This window comes from Crocodylus siamensis, chromosome 12 (assembly GCF_052110815.1).
Source record: "Crocodylus siamensis isolate JL-2025a chromosome 12, ASM5211081v1, whole genome shotgun sequence".
NCBI lineage: Eukaryota > Metazoa > Chordata > Crocodylia > Crocodylidae > Crocodylus > Crocodylus siamensis.
The window spans coordinates 228,672-242,698 of NC_143406.1; the positions used below are offsets into that span (position 1 = coordinate 228,672).

General features: G+C 60.7%; 1 protein-coding gene across 1 annotated transcript in view; it reads right to left on the reverse strand.

The window, feature by feature from the left end:
• Positions 1–12,808, reverse strand: part of PHC2 (polyhomeotic homolog 2) — a 42,634-nt gene extending 29,826 nt beyond the window's left edge. Inside the window, exons 1-2 of the mRNA XM_090023590.1 lie at positions 12,671–12,808; positions 1,196–1,432 (exon numbers count right to left, since the gene is read on the reverse strand). Of these exons, the coding sequence (XP_089879716.1) occupies positions 1,196–1,345 (150 nt within the window). The 5' untranslated portion in view covers positions 1,346–1,432; positions 12,671–12,808. The remainder of the gene's footprint in view (positions 1–1,195; positions 1,433–12,670) is intronic.
• Positions 12,809–14,027: the final 1,219 nt, after the last annotated feature.

Sequence of the window (14,027 nt, forward strand, 5' to 3'; positions counted from 1 at the left end):
CACCAAGGTACGTCCCGGCAGCTGGTAGGGCCTCCTGGGTCACAGCACATCCCCATCGAGGTGCTGGACCAGAAGGGGCTGCCCACAGCCCAGTCCAATCCCTGCTGCGTAACGCCCGGTGTAAAACCCACAGGCTCTGTGCTGGTTCCTGCGCTTCCCCTGGGAGGTCGGCCAGCACCCGCTGCTCCCATAGTCACAAACCTGCCTCTGATTTCTAGCCTAACCTCATCCAAGGCCGTAAACCCATCTGCTCTCATGTCAGCACTGCCCTGAGGCTCCAGTGCGTCTTCCCCTTCTCTACAGAGGTGTTCAGGAACAGCAGGCACAGCCCCTCGTCTTTCCTTTGCAGGCTGAATGAGCCAGGCCCTTCTAGCGCCTCCCCCCCACCCCCCCCGACAGGCTCCATGCCCCAATTGTCCCACCAGCCTCCCCTGCAGCCGAATCGCTGGGATCCTTGTTCTTGAACGGGGCAGCCAGAGCTGGTCACTGTGCCCCAGAGGAGGCCTCAGACCACGGCACCGTCTCCCTCTCTCTCCTGGCAATGCCCTCGTGATGGGTCTTGATCCTGTCTGGACCATGTCAGTGTTTTGTGATCACCCCAAGATCAGCCAGCACACACCACCACTCCTCTGCTGTTTCTCACTGATGCCTTCTCAGCTTAGCCCCTAAACACGTGACCTTGAATTCTGTCCTATTTAATCCTAATTCTATCCCATTTCTATCGGTGCCTTCCTCCTGCTTGGGAACCCCAGGGCCCCAGAGCCAGGGGCTCAAAGGTCACTATGGGCAGACCATGTCCCATCGCTTCTCACTCAGCACATCCCACCAGCCTCAAAGCTCCAGGGTGCGATGCAGAGGGGTGTCCCCAAGGCTCGCAGCTCCTGCCCACACAACCGTATCTGTGCCCTTCTGGCACTAACACACCGTCGCTATGTGTGCAGATGCATATCAGACACTGCAGAAGGGGCAGCCTGTGTCCGAGCCATGATGGGCTGAAGGGACGGGTGGGTGGAGGACAGCGGGAGCCTGCATCTGCCACCTGGCAGAAGAGGGTCTCCAAGGATGGAAACGGAGTCCAAGGTGGCCTGGTACTTTCTGCTACTCGCACTGCAGGGCCCGCTGTGACCGTCCAGTCCCTTGGCCACAAGCCCCAGAGCAGCAGGACCGGACGCCCACCATGCCCATGGCCCCTTACCTGGACAGTCTGGCGGTCTGGGATCCCGCTGTACACAGAGATCTGGGGTCCCGGCTGGCGCCCGTTGTTGCTGCTGCTGCTGCTAGTTGTGGTGCTGGTGCTGGCTGAGCTGCTGGATGGAGGTGGTACCTGCAACTGTTCATTCTCCATGGTAACCACCCAGGGCACGGCCCAGGGCCACAAGGAGCAGGTGCTGAGGCCCAGATGGTGGGACAGGGGCTGCCGGCCCGATTAGATCTGGGAAGACAAAGGTCAAAAGTCAGGCTGTGGCCGTGGAGGGTCTGGGTTCCCTCACAGCCCAGCTGTGACCCCCCACACTGGGCCCCTGCCCCCTCTGCCTGCCCGCACCTGCGGACATGCTCCAGGTGAGTCTAGCGAGTCACCGCAGCTGGACTGGGAATGGAGTGAGCCAGCCGGGAGTGGCGCAGCGTTTCACCCGGGTGTGGGCAGACATCCTGCAGTCCCGGTGTGTTCCTGGGAGCCTGGCAAGGCCCTGGAGGCACCCACTTCCCTTGCTCTGTGATTCAGGCAGGCAAGGGGGAGTCAAGTCCCTTCATGCCCGATCCAGAGCAGCACTCGGGTAAGGACGCACAGCTCCCGAGGGAGCCCTGGCCGACGGGACGCTGGCCACATAGGGCCAGTCTGCTCCGCCTCCCCACTGGTTGTTCTCAGGTGAAATGGCCTGGGAGGAGTGAGCCCAGCTCCAGCCCTGTAATGTGGGGCATGCCCCGTGACTCCTGTGCCAGTCCTTGTTCCCATTACTGCTCATTTATTTCCAGTCAAATGGCAGGATGGAGCCCCTACCCCAAGCAGCCTACTGGCACAAGTAGGGCCATGTCTGCCAGGAGCAACCTGACCAGCAGGATGTGGCAGGCGGTAGCAGCCCCCTGCTTTGGCACTAACAAGCTGCCTAGAAACAAAGCCAGAAAATGCATTTGCTTCAGGCAAGCGCAAGGCTTTGCTCAGCCCAAAGCTGCCTCAGAGTTGGCAGCAGGCTTCACTGCAAGGACGCCCTTCCCACAGTTGCAGACGGCTCAGGACCCAAGCTGTTCTTGGCCTGGCCAGGCCCAGCACCCGGGCTCCCAGCCTCCCCATGGTGCCTCTGGAGCCTGCATCAGCGGGACGTGGCTGTCCCGGCTCTCCTCTCTGTGGCTTGTCTAGGCACAAACTTGTGAGGCTGCTACAGAGCAGGAACGAGCGATTTTGGCACATGGCATGCAGTGTCCCCCGACTGCTGGGCTCTGGAGCAGAGGGCTCTGGTTCCAGCTTCCCCCCAGCGCCAGGGACACTTTCTAAACCAAAACGGGGGCAGAGACATCCCCCAACCCCAGGAGCAGCGGTTCCAGTGAGCTTTTGTGAGGCTCACCATAACACGGAGAGGGTTGATGACTCTGCCACTCCTGGCCTCGAGTATTAAGGCAGCTGGAGGCTGTCCCTTTAACCAGGGATTCAATTCCTGTTTGCATCCAGCTCCTGGGAGGGCTGGGAATTGATCCAATTGAATCTCTCTTCCCAGCAAGCTGAGGGAAGCCACTTCATCGCCCACATCTGGCCAGGCCAAGGCCAAATCAGCCACCTCAGGGGATGCGCTGGGGCAAGCGGAGACCAGCTCTTCCCTAGCTCTCCAACAGCCAAGGACTTCCCAAGCAGCCAGGACCAGCCTCTGCCTCCCAAAGCCACGCGCCTCCTGCCCCACCGAGCAGACAGGGCTGAGCGACCCGGGGTGGGGAGATCCTACTTAGACTGACACTGCTTTTGGTGCCCCATGGCTTGTCCAGGCTACTCAGTACAGCTCTGCAAACCTCTCACCGGAGAACAAGCGAGCTCCTCGGGAAACCTCCACAGCCTCGCCCTACAGCAAGGCACGAAATAGCACCGTCTCCCTGCAGCGGGGCAGCTTGCCCGTGTTGAGGGGTTTCTGCCAAGGGCGCTTGTGCCAGCAACAGGCAAAACATCGTGTGGAGGTGGCTCTACATTCTCACTGCAGAGCCCGAGGGTGAAGAACAGGCCTTGCCCATGGCTATCATGAGGCAGGCGTGGGCACCGTACAGGATGTCCCCAACAGGCCTCAGCCAGCTGGGGCACGAGCAGTGTGCGGGCAAGCCCCCACCAGCACCTGGGGAGCATCATGCACCCTGCACAAACTGCCCTGGGTCACGGCTGCAGCAGGTATGTTGGCATCCTGCAGTCTCACCCAGCCCCTGCTGAAAGCAGCAGCAGTGGCAGCGGTCAGGCTGGATCCGCCCCCCACCAGGGGCAGCAACCTCTGATGGTTTCTGGGCTCCCGTGAGGTGGTCCAGAGGACTTTTGATCATCGGCCACCACCCGACGGCCCACAGTCCAAGCGGTTTCGCCACGACCAATGAGGACATCAAATAGTCCCAGCCCCTGCTGACCAGGGAAGGGCGGCTACGGGTTGGGTCCTGGGCCTCAGTCCTCTGGCTTCTCTCACCCGCATCTCCTCTCCTGTCACTGCCGGTCCTAAAGGCAGCCGCCTGCAGGTTCCAAACCAGCCGGGCCGCAGCGGCCACGGCACGTCCTCGCTGCCCAGTGGGGATTGCAGCTTGCAACGTCGGGCACCCAAGCGGCTGGGCCAGAGGCTGGCTCTGCCACTGGCCCACACCCAACACAGAAGGGCTCTTAGTCCCACCAAACTGGCCAGACCTGTCCTGCAGGCCCGGGTTGGGCTCCTTTGTCTCAGATCCTCTCCGATTTTGGAGCAAACAAACCATGGTTTCATACCCAGCAAGAGTTGTGAAAGTGGTGCCAGGGGCATCATGCTTCCTGCCCTTGCAATACCCCATTGCAGACATCAGTCGCCTCGCATGCATGCACCCAGAGCTGCGCCACCCTGGTGCATTGAGCTCAGCAGCATCTACACCCCTTTCCTGCCCTCGCCCTCCAGGTAACGCACCTCAGACGTGCTCCAGAGCCCTTCTCATCTCAGCTGCCCCTGCCTCTGCCCCTCCTTCCCTACCGCGACCACCCTGTGGCTGGCCCTGACACTCTTCCTCAGACAAATTCCCCTAAGCTCAGGGTACACGGTAGCTTCAAGCTGTATTTCTCCTGGGTCCCAGCCTCCTTCTCCCCCCCAAGCCCAATGTCCACTGGAGTGACCTGCCACCACCCCACCGTAGCACTGCAGAAGCATGGGGGTGGCCTGAATGGGCTGCAGCCAAGACTCCTGCCCTGCTGCTCCCCCTCCCCTCCTCCTGCTCCATGGCTTGCACAAGCTTCCTCCCTGTGCTCAGATCTCAGAGTCAGGCTCTCAGGAGCCTCATTAGTGGCTCCTTTTCCCTTTGCTGGAACAGACACATTCTGCGCTGGGCTGCCCGGTCCCCAGCTCCCTGCTGAGCGTGGTTGGAACAGGAGCAAGTGCCTCTGCCCCACGGCTGGGGCCATCCAGGCTTTTAGGGGCTGAAGACAAATGCTGTCACTCTGTTTTATGGACTGTCCTGCGGTGCCGCAAGCTGAAGCAGCCGGTGAGAAGGAGCTCCTGGCTGGAGAGCTGCAACCGCCTGCCGAGGGGCATCTGCACTGCGGCTGCGCAGACAAAGGCAGGCCAGGGCCCTGGCCCCTCTCCTGGCCGATCGGTGACTGGGCTGTGAATCTGCAGGCCTGGCAGCCCTCACTGCACCATGCAGCTCCCAACTGCCTGGCAGCCCCAGAGCCCCTTTCACCGAGTGGGGCAGGCAGTCTCTGGCCCACTCATCCTCGCAGGGCAGAGCAGAGCTCTCCAAGCGACGACCAGGGTCCCTCCCAGCACCTGCTGCATTGGCAGAGGCCCCAGGAAGGACAGTGCTGCCACCGCACCAGGCATCCGTGGGCCAGGCTGCCCAGGAACCCACTGGTGCAAATTGTGCCCATGCAGCTCCAAGTGCCTGCAGCTCTACAATCCCTGGGCCAGGTCCACATGCTCCTGCACAGCGACGCTGCAGGTCCCTGGCCACTCCCCACCCTCACGGAGAGGAAACTTGGAGCAGGGCTCGTGCAGGTGCTACCCGCTGAGGGCGCAGAGCTTTGCTCAGGCAGGGAAATCCCTCTCAGTCCGCTTTCTCAGTCTGTGATCTGGAAAAGAGGGGTGACTCTGCAGACAAGTACCAACCATGTGCTCTAGTGCCTGGGTCGCACAGGTGTCAACATGGAGCAGCTGGCATGGCGCACCTCGCCCCAAGCTAGGGAAGCAGTCCAGGGCTGCTCCCAGGGCCCAGAAGGTGCTGGTGAAACTCACCCTGTTCAGCTTGCTCGCTGGCTCCTTCTCACAGTGGTGGTGACAAAGAAGCGCCAATGAACCCACTGCAGCCATGACCCAGGGTGCATCCATAGGGCAGTCACTGCTGTGTCTCCAAGTTGCACAGCCACCCTCCGAGGGCCAGGACTAGCCAGCTGGGTCACACAGAGCTCTACACAGCTCTTCGGGGGCAGGGTAGGGTCTGTGGCTGGCCGTGCTGCTCTGCATGCCATCCCAGCTCCCCGCAGCTTGGGCAGGCCTGCCAAAGTCCAGCCTGTCGTGTGGCCCTGTGTGGAGACGACCAGCTGCTGCTTCAGTTCAGCCAGCAGTGGCTCACGGTTCTGGACCTAGAGGTTGCAGGTTTAATCCCTGGTAACGACTACCTGCCTAGGCAGGGGCCTTTGGCTCCTGGTGCCAGCTGGGGATCCGCACTAACTACAAGCACATGCAGCAATGCAGCAGCTCCCAGCGGACGGAGTTTCGGGGCGGTGCCAGGATCCAGCACTGTCCCCGCGTCCCCGAGCACGCCCCAGAACAGAACGTGAAAAAGCTGGCCGCAGATCCATGCCAGGCAGCATCCTCGTGTGGGCCAGAGCTCCTCCTGCAGCTGCACAGGCCCCGAGACCAAGCTGCCGGCTACTTGGCAGCCACCACCAGCCATGTGCAGAGCCTGCAGGACTGTCTGGCTCAGACATTGCTCCCTGGTAGCTGGCTGCTCTCTGATACCTGCTGCACCAGCCAGGTCTCTGGGCATGCTGTGCAAGCAGACAGAGTGGATGCAGGCTGCGAGATCGTCCCCTCAGGGCTTCCACGTGGGGACCACTGCAGCAAAAGGAGACCCCGGGGCAAGCAGCAACATGGCCTGGTGCTCAGCAGCTTGCACTGCCATTTGCAACTGCACCGACGGGTGCTGGGTGCTATTGCCCAGTGAGAGCACAGTTGAAACCTTTGCCCCTCGCCTGCACTGGAAGGGGATGCCCCAGAGCCAGCAAGGCAGGATCAGGCCCCAGGTCTCCAGACACACCCAGGGGCTCTTTGCACAGGACACTGTGCCCCCATTTAGGTTGCAGGAGTCACTGTTGCACAATCATTCCCAAGGACTTGGGGTCTGGACCCGAGTTTCGGGGTCACAGAATGGTGGAGACGTCAGGCTGGAAGGGGCCTCAGGAGAGTTCATCCAAGCCCTCCCCAACGCAGAACTATCCCATGCAAGACCCTCCAGACAAGTCTCTGTCTAACCCGTTCTTAAAACTACACAATGGCCCTGCCCATTGCCCCAAGACACCAAAAGCACCTGAACCCACCCCAGGCACAGCCAGGGGACAAGGGCCATCTGTCCCGCAACTGCCCTCAGAGATTCCCTCCTCTGCCTGGGGACGGGCGCTGCTGGAGCCGTGCTGCTGGGATCCAGGAGCCACATACGGCCCAGGTGCACAAGCCAGGCCGCCTCTCGTAGGCGTTTCCAGTCACGGATTGCCCTGGCTCTCTGCACCCAACAGCATCCCTCCCACGCTCTCAGACACCCACTTCCCCACATGGCTTCCCCAGGCTGTCCCCACCTCCCCGAGGACAGTCTCACCCCCTCATTTGGCTTCCCATGCCCCCAGCCCTGGGGCTACCATCCCTTGACGTGACAGGAGCCCAGGCCACAGCGTGTCCTAGGGGCCACACTCACCAGAGTCTGCGCTGCCTCTGCCCGGCTCTCCCCCCCTCCTCGAGCCTCCGGGCAGGCCGCCAGCACTGTCAGGCTCCTCCCCGAGCAAGGGGCACAGGCCTGCTGCCTTCCTTAAACAAACACACTTCAAAGGCAGCTGGGGTCTGTATCCCCCTCACTCTGAACAGCTTCCTGGTGGGGCTGGAGGGGGAGCAGAGCAAGACTGGCCCAGAAACAGGCCGCAGAGGGCAAGCAGCAATAACATTTGCATTTCTTACTGCCAGGAAGTCCAACAAGAGGCTCTGGGATGGGCCCAGGCAGCACCTGGCTAATGGCACTGGATTCAAGTCCCTGGCCTGGAGAAAAGCTCTTCCCTCCACTCATGCCAGGGACCAGGGCATCTGGTTGCATTTTATGTCCACACAGATGAGATTTCAAGTGCTGGTGGCAGCTCCGTTCCCAGCTCCCCGTGGGCTGCTGCCCGAGGGGAGCAGCCACAAGGCAGATGGGGCCTCATCTGCAGCCGGGGCAGGACACGAGGTCTGCCCCAACGCAACTCCCATGCGGTGCACACCCCATCTGGTCAGCAAGGCAGGAGTTGACAGGGCAGGGCAAACCAGGGCTGACTCCAGCCCCATACAGAAGAGGCAAAGCAGACGCCCTGCTCCTGCAAACCCTCCCTGATGCTGCCCCGCGGCATAGGAACAGCAGCAAGGACCGCAGGTCTGGGGGTATCTCCAGGGTCCAGCCAGGTCCATCCCCTCTGGGGACCACCCTTTGCCAAGCTGCTTCGCTGCAGCCTCACACCAGCAGCGCAAGGCAAGAGGCTGCAGCAGCAAGAACTTGTGCTCTGGGTGAGAGCTCCCAGGTGCAGTCCTGCCCGTGGCTCAGCATCCCCTCAAGCCTTTCACATGCAAGTGGGATGTGCAGACCCTGCTTTCAGGGCTCAGCAGGATGCACGGAGTGAGGCATGCCGTCCTCTCCCTGCCACTGCAAGAGGAAGCAGCAAGGACATGGCCTGCCCAGCCCACAGCCACACACAAAGCACCCGCACTGCAGGGATCAGCACAGAGGCTCCCTGCAGCATCCTCAGACCGCACTCCCCACCTGCCACGGGCTGGCTGCTCCCCAGCGTGGCACTGTGTAGGGCAGAGGAGCTCAGGACAGGACCAGGTTGCAATGCAGCCAAGTCGCAGGGCAGAGCAGTGCCTGGAGCCACGGGGCTGGCGTGGGACCCTGAGCAGCACAGCACTCCTGCAGCAGGACCAGACTTGACCTGACCCTGGGGGAAGGACAAGAAGGGTAACCTGAAAGGAAAACCACTCACAAGTGCTGGCCACCACCCGCTGGCGGTCAGGAAGCTGCTCAGTGACAGACGGAGCCTGGCTTATGTCTCACGCAGACAGGGAAGAGAAGCAGACAGAGGCACATGCCGTGCTCTCCCCAGCACACTCGGCCCAGGCACAGTCTCCACGCTCAGAGAACAATGTACACCCACAGCCACAGCTTGTCACAACTGCCCGTGGACACAAACGCCGCACGGGCACTCGCGCACAGGCCTATCCCCACCACGCACATGGAGACCACCCCAGACCCCACACACATGTACAGGGACTGCCCGTCCCTCTATGTGCACAGGCGTCCAGCAAAGCTCCTACACATGCGCACAGCATACGTGCCAACAGCAATTTGGTCTGGCTGGGCTTGGCGGCAGCCTTGTTTGATGGGTACCTTAGCCACGGTCACCTCCTGCAGGAAACCGCATCCTAACTGCCTCAACGCCAGCCTCTGGCTCAAGCTGGGCTCTGCTGCAGTCACTCCCCAAAGGGGAGCCTAGGTCTGTCCCAGCACTGCAGGGTGCCTGATGGCATTTGTTTCATCGTTGGTCGGGTCAGAAGGGACCCGAGCAGATCATGAAGTCCAACCCTGTGCCATGGGCAGGAAAGAGTACTGGGGTCAAACGACCCCGGCAAGGTGACTGTCTAGCCTCCTTTTGAAGACCCCCAGGGTAGGAGCGAGCACCACCTTGCTTGGAAGTTGGTTCCAGATCCTGGCCGCCCTGACCGTGAAGTAGCGCCTCCTGATGTCTATCTAGCCTGAATCTACTCTCAGTCAACTTATGGCCGTTGTTCCTCATTACTCCCGGTAGTGCTCAGGGGAACCAGGACTCCCCCCCTAGCCTGCTGCCAGCTTGGGGGGCAACAGGGCCAATCCACAGCCAAGTACAAGCTGGAGCAAACCTGGGGCTGCTCCAACTTGCACTGGCTGCCAGGTGTCGTTCCCTGCTCTCTCAGTCATGCCTGTGGCACCATCCTGCACTCAGGGCCCTGAAGCAAACAGTCAGCTACGGCCTCAAATGAGAGCACCACCTTGGCCAGAAGGCACTTTGGTTCCCTGGGGGCAAAGCTCCAGAGGCTGAAGGCCACCCTGTGTGCCTGCAGTCCTGACCCTCGGCTACAGCACGGGGGAGGGAGACGAGGCACTCACCTGGAATGGTGGGGAGAAGGGGCTCAGTACCTCCCCCAGCAGCAGTCAGGCCCCTTCCCCCCTGGGGCAGCTCCCTGCTCAGCCTGTGGCAATGCTCAGCCCCGGCCCTGGATGCTTAAGTGTCCCCAGGCATCAGGCGTGGAGCTGGGGACCCCTCAGCTGAAATCTCACCACAGGGCAGGCACATGAAATCCCAGCATTGCCGTGCCCAAGTCCCTGTGCATGGAGGCGGAGGCGTGGGGGTGTGGGGCATCCTCATGCCTACATCAGAGGTGCCCAGATGGGCAGCCGGATTCACCCACCAGCACTTGGTGCCTCCGTTCCCTGCACACCAGCTGGGGGAAGCACAGACCCCCAGCGCTGGGCTCTACAGCATGCAGCAGCCTGCGGGTGTTTCACAACCCCCTGCCTTTGTGCTTGGAGGTGCTGTGAGCCCCCTGGAAAGCCTCCCCTGCTCAAGACCAGGGTTTCAAGGACGGGTCCAGCCAGGCCTCACTGCTCAACCCCTATCGACATCAGTCCACGGCAGCAGTAACAAAAGGCAGACGTGGGACGTGCAGAGCCCCCGGCATCTGGTTTCCAGAGCCAGCCGCTTCCGCCCGCGCTGTGAGCGTCTGTAGATCACAGCGCCGGAGACAGCAGAAAGTGACACAGTGGCACAGACACGCTCCTCTCAGCCCAAGCGAGACCAAAACAAACGTCCTGCAGGACAGAAAGGAAAAAGGAAGCAGCAGGAGTGGGTGGGCTGGCACAGGGGAAAGGGGCACCCCCGAAGCATGATGTGGCAGTGGGCGACTCTGGAGTGAGGGGGACGCAGAGTCCCTGGAAGAGGAAGAACAGGCTCTTGGAAGTGGGAAAGAGGAAGGAATTGGGGCAGGACACAGCACCTGGCATGGAAGGAGAATGGGGTACAGGCCCACAACACGCCTGGTATGAGGGACAACATGGAAGGGCTACAGGACACCCCTAAACGAAGAGCAAGAGGCACCCAGAGGCTTGGCGAGGGATGCAGGAAGCCTGGCGGGGGCACAACCACCTCTGCCCACAGGAGCTCCGAGGCTGGGAGCACCGAGTACGAATCATGCGCGGGTCTCTGCAGGCAGCGGGGCAGGCACAGCCACAGGGGTGCAGCAGGCAGCTCCTTCCCACGCATCCTGGGAGGCAAAGCTGCAGCTATGACCCTTGGCTACATCAGAGAGGTGGGGGCAGCCCCAGGAGGGCCAGGGCCCACAAGCAGAGGGTCAGAGCAGTATTTGGAGGCAAGAGGGGGACTGGTCAAGGAGGTTAAGCTAAGACCAGCTGTGAGGCACGTCAAGGGGCTGTCATACGGGGCACAGGGCATCCACTTTGGGGCATGTGCTGGGAGTCACAGGGCCTTGCCTGCTCACACTGGCACTATAGCACAACTGGATGTATCCAGCTAGCTGGGCTGCTTGTCCTGCAGCTCCACTGGGGAGGCTGCCCCAGGTCATCCCGAGGGGAAGGGCCCTTCTACTTCCCAGCCTAAACATGCGCATGGACAGACTGGACCCACCGGCTCTTGGGTCACCATGTCCTTTAGCTCACGTAGCTGCTCCCCGTCCCTCCACTTCCTCCTTTGCTGCAGTTGTATCCCCTCCAGCCTGCCTTTGACTAGGCCAGGCAAGCCAGGCAGAAACTGTCTGTGCAAACAGCCCTCCTCTACCCCTGCTCCCAAAGTGCAAGGAGTGACGGCACTGTGACAGCACAGGTGGGGAACGGACCCGACACCCAGCCCCAGGACCCGACAGGAACAGCACTGAACTGCTCCCAGGGGACGTGGGCCTCTGCCCACACACCTGTGGGGATAATACATTCTGGTACAACGGGGCTCACTGTTTGATGCCGAGGCACGTGGGGGTGCCTGGATGGCAGGCCACTGTGCTTGTGGGGTTTCTAGGCATCTGAGATGTCGCTGGGCTTGGGGGGGTGGGGTGTGGACAGCCTGGCATTGAGGGGCAGCAGGACCTCAGCTCCCATCCATTTCACCAGGTGCACTTCCCCCGCTACTACGGCCCTGGCACCAACCACCCAGCCAGGCCAGAGATGCTCCGTGTCCTTTGCTGTGGGGCTGCCCTACAGGAGGTGGAGCTGGCCTGACTGCATGGCGGGTGGAGGGCATGATGGCAGCTGTGGCAAACAACCCCTTTTGATCCCGCTTTCTCTCCCTGCTCACCTTACTGTAAAGCTCTGTCATCTGTGGCTGATCCCCTCGCCACACAAAGACCCCCCTCAGATGGGCTAATTCATTCCCCATTCAAATTAAGCGAACAGCTTTTAAATTTAAACAGAATTAAAAAGCCAACTGGAACCTTAATGGGAATATTAGATTAGAAGAGCCAGGAGCCCAAGTGGGGGAAAGTCAGCCAGAGTTATTGCTGAGTGATCTCCAAAGAGGCCTGCGTGGAACGGAGCCAGAGCGGAGGGGCTGACCCCAGGAGGGGTAATCAATCTGACAGGCCACGCACGCTATGCAAAAAGCAATTAATGCGCCCATCTCTGCCACTGACACAGCTGAGCAGCTACATGAGCTGCTGATTACGGCAAATTATTGCACCCGCTGATGGCCATGGCGGCTTCTGGGAAGCAAGGGCTGGGCTTCTGGCTGAGAGAGGTTTGGGAAGGAAGGGGGGGGCTTGGGACACAGGAAAGGGTACGGACGTAACATGATACCTAGGGGAACCTTCCTGTTGACCACCCTAGGGAGACAGACAGACGGACACACGGGCAGTGCTCTGCCAACAGACAGAACTGTTAAAAGTGATCAAGGCAAGGCCGGTCTATTATCCACAGATGTAAACACTCCCGGTCCCCCAGGACACAACCCAGATGGCAAACAGGCCCCCCGACAGTGCACCGTAAAGGGAGCTGCCCACAGCGCCCGGGGTCTCCTGACCACCCCCAGTGTTGCGGGAGGACAGGATTCTCCATGCCCCTCCACAGACCAGCACAGCCAGCGGCCACAATGCCCCCGGCTCCTGCTCTCTGTCCTCTGCCAAGTGACGCGCAGCCCGTCTTGGTGCACGACACGCACTCTGCGTGCAGCACAAGCCACTTTGGCCACCGCTTCAGATGCCAAACTTGCCTTTGAAGATGCATGTTCCAGCTTCATCTTCACAGTGCAGGGCCCAGCCGCTGGAGCTCACCACCCGCCGGGACCTAGCGCGTCCTGCCGCCGGATGCTGCTCCGTGACAGCAGAGTCCACATGCACAACACCATCCCATTGATCTCTCTTTGTTCCGCTCCCTCCCCCAGCCTCCCTCCACACGGCCCTGCAATTGCACACATACTCTGGGGGGGGGGAAACAGCCTAATTTCCTGATGATTATGATGTTACCTAGCAACAGCCAATCAGGAGCTGGGCTTTTCGCTTGCAGTATTTCATGCAAATAGTTTGAAGAAATTGCAGGGTCGTCCAGGCTGCTTAGCCTCCTCTCAGGGGAAACATTACAGACTCAAATAAGCCCTGGCAGGCATCCATGCCTTCAGAGCAGCCCACCCCATGCTGCACCCCATCCCCCACAAAAGGCTCCTGGCTGTGCCAGGCACAGACCCCACAGGGATCCTGGCACTGGCGCTGCAGGAGCCCCCTTCAATCCCCCAGCCCATTCTCCAGGGCCAGGGCTGGAGAGGAGCCACAGGCTCCCCAAGCTGTCCCCAGCCAGCAGACCTGCTGCCCAGCAGGGCCACGGGCATGGCACCATCTCAGCTGTTGCAGCAACCCCCAGTGGCCCTCCTCAAGATTGAGTTGTTGCTTTTGCTGTGTCCAGCAGTTGGCACTAGGCCTGATCCTGCCCCTCCCGACAGCTCCAGGTCTGAGGGCATGGTGTGGCTGGCTTGGTGGTTCTAGGTGAAAGTGTGCTGCAGACATAGCTCCTCTGGTTTCAGGGGCGGTGCAGGAATGCCCTTCTGCTCCACCTCTGCCTCAGCTACAAACATGCCCCTTACAGCAGCAGGCCCGAAATCACCGTCCACATTCATGCATCCAGCATTAGACCTTCCCTTGTCCCTTGAAGCTGGGTCATGGCTACTGTTCCCATTTTACAGATGACGAAAAAAAGGCCTAGAGAGGCACGTGCAGTCCAGAGCAAAGCGCCGAACGGGGCCCCTCCAAGTCCGGCCCCAGCCCCGTGCTTTAACTGCCCTAGAACAGAGCGCACAACCCATAGCGGCTTCTTCATGCCTTGTGCCCCAGCAAGGCTCTTTGCCCACTGCTTCATGGGCCCCTTCCCAGCTGGGGACAGTATAAAGAGCCTGCACTAATGGCCTGCACTCAAGGGAGGCCAGGCTGGAAGAGAGGAGGACTAAGCCTGGCTGAAACATGAACCGAGTTGCCGTCTCCCTGGCCTCTCCATTTATTCTGCATAATTGCTTCATTTCCACGGCCAGCATGGCTATGAATGAATTTCATTACCCGGCGCCTGTGATACCATATTGATTA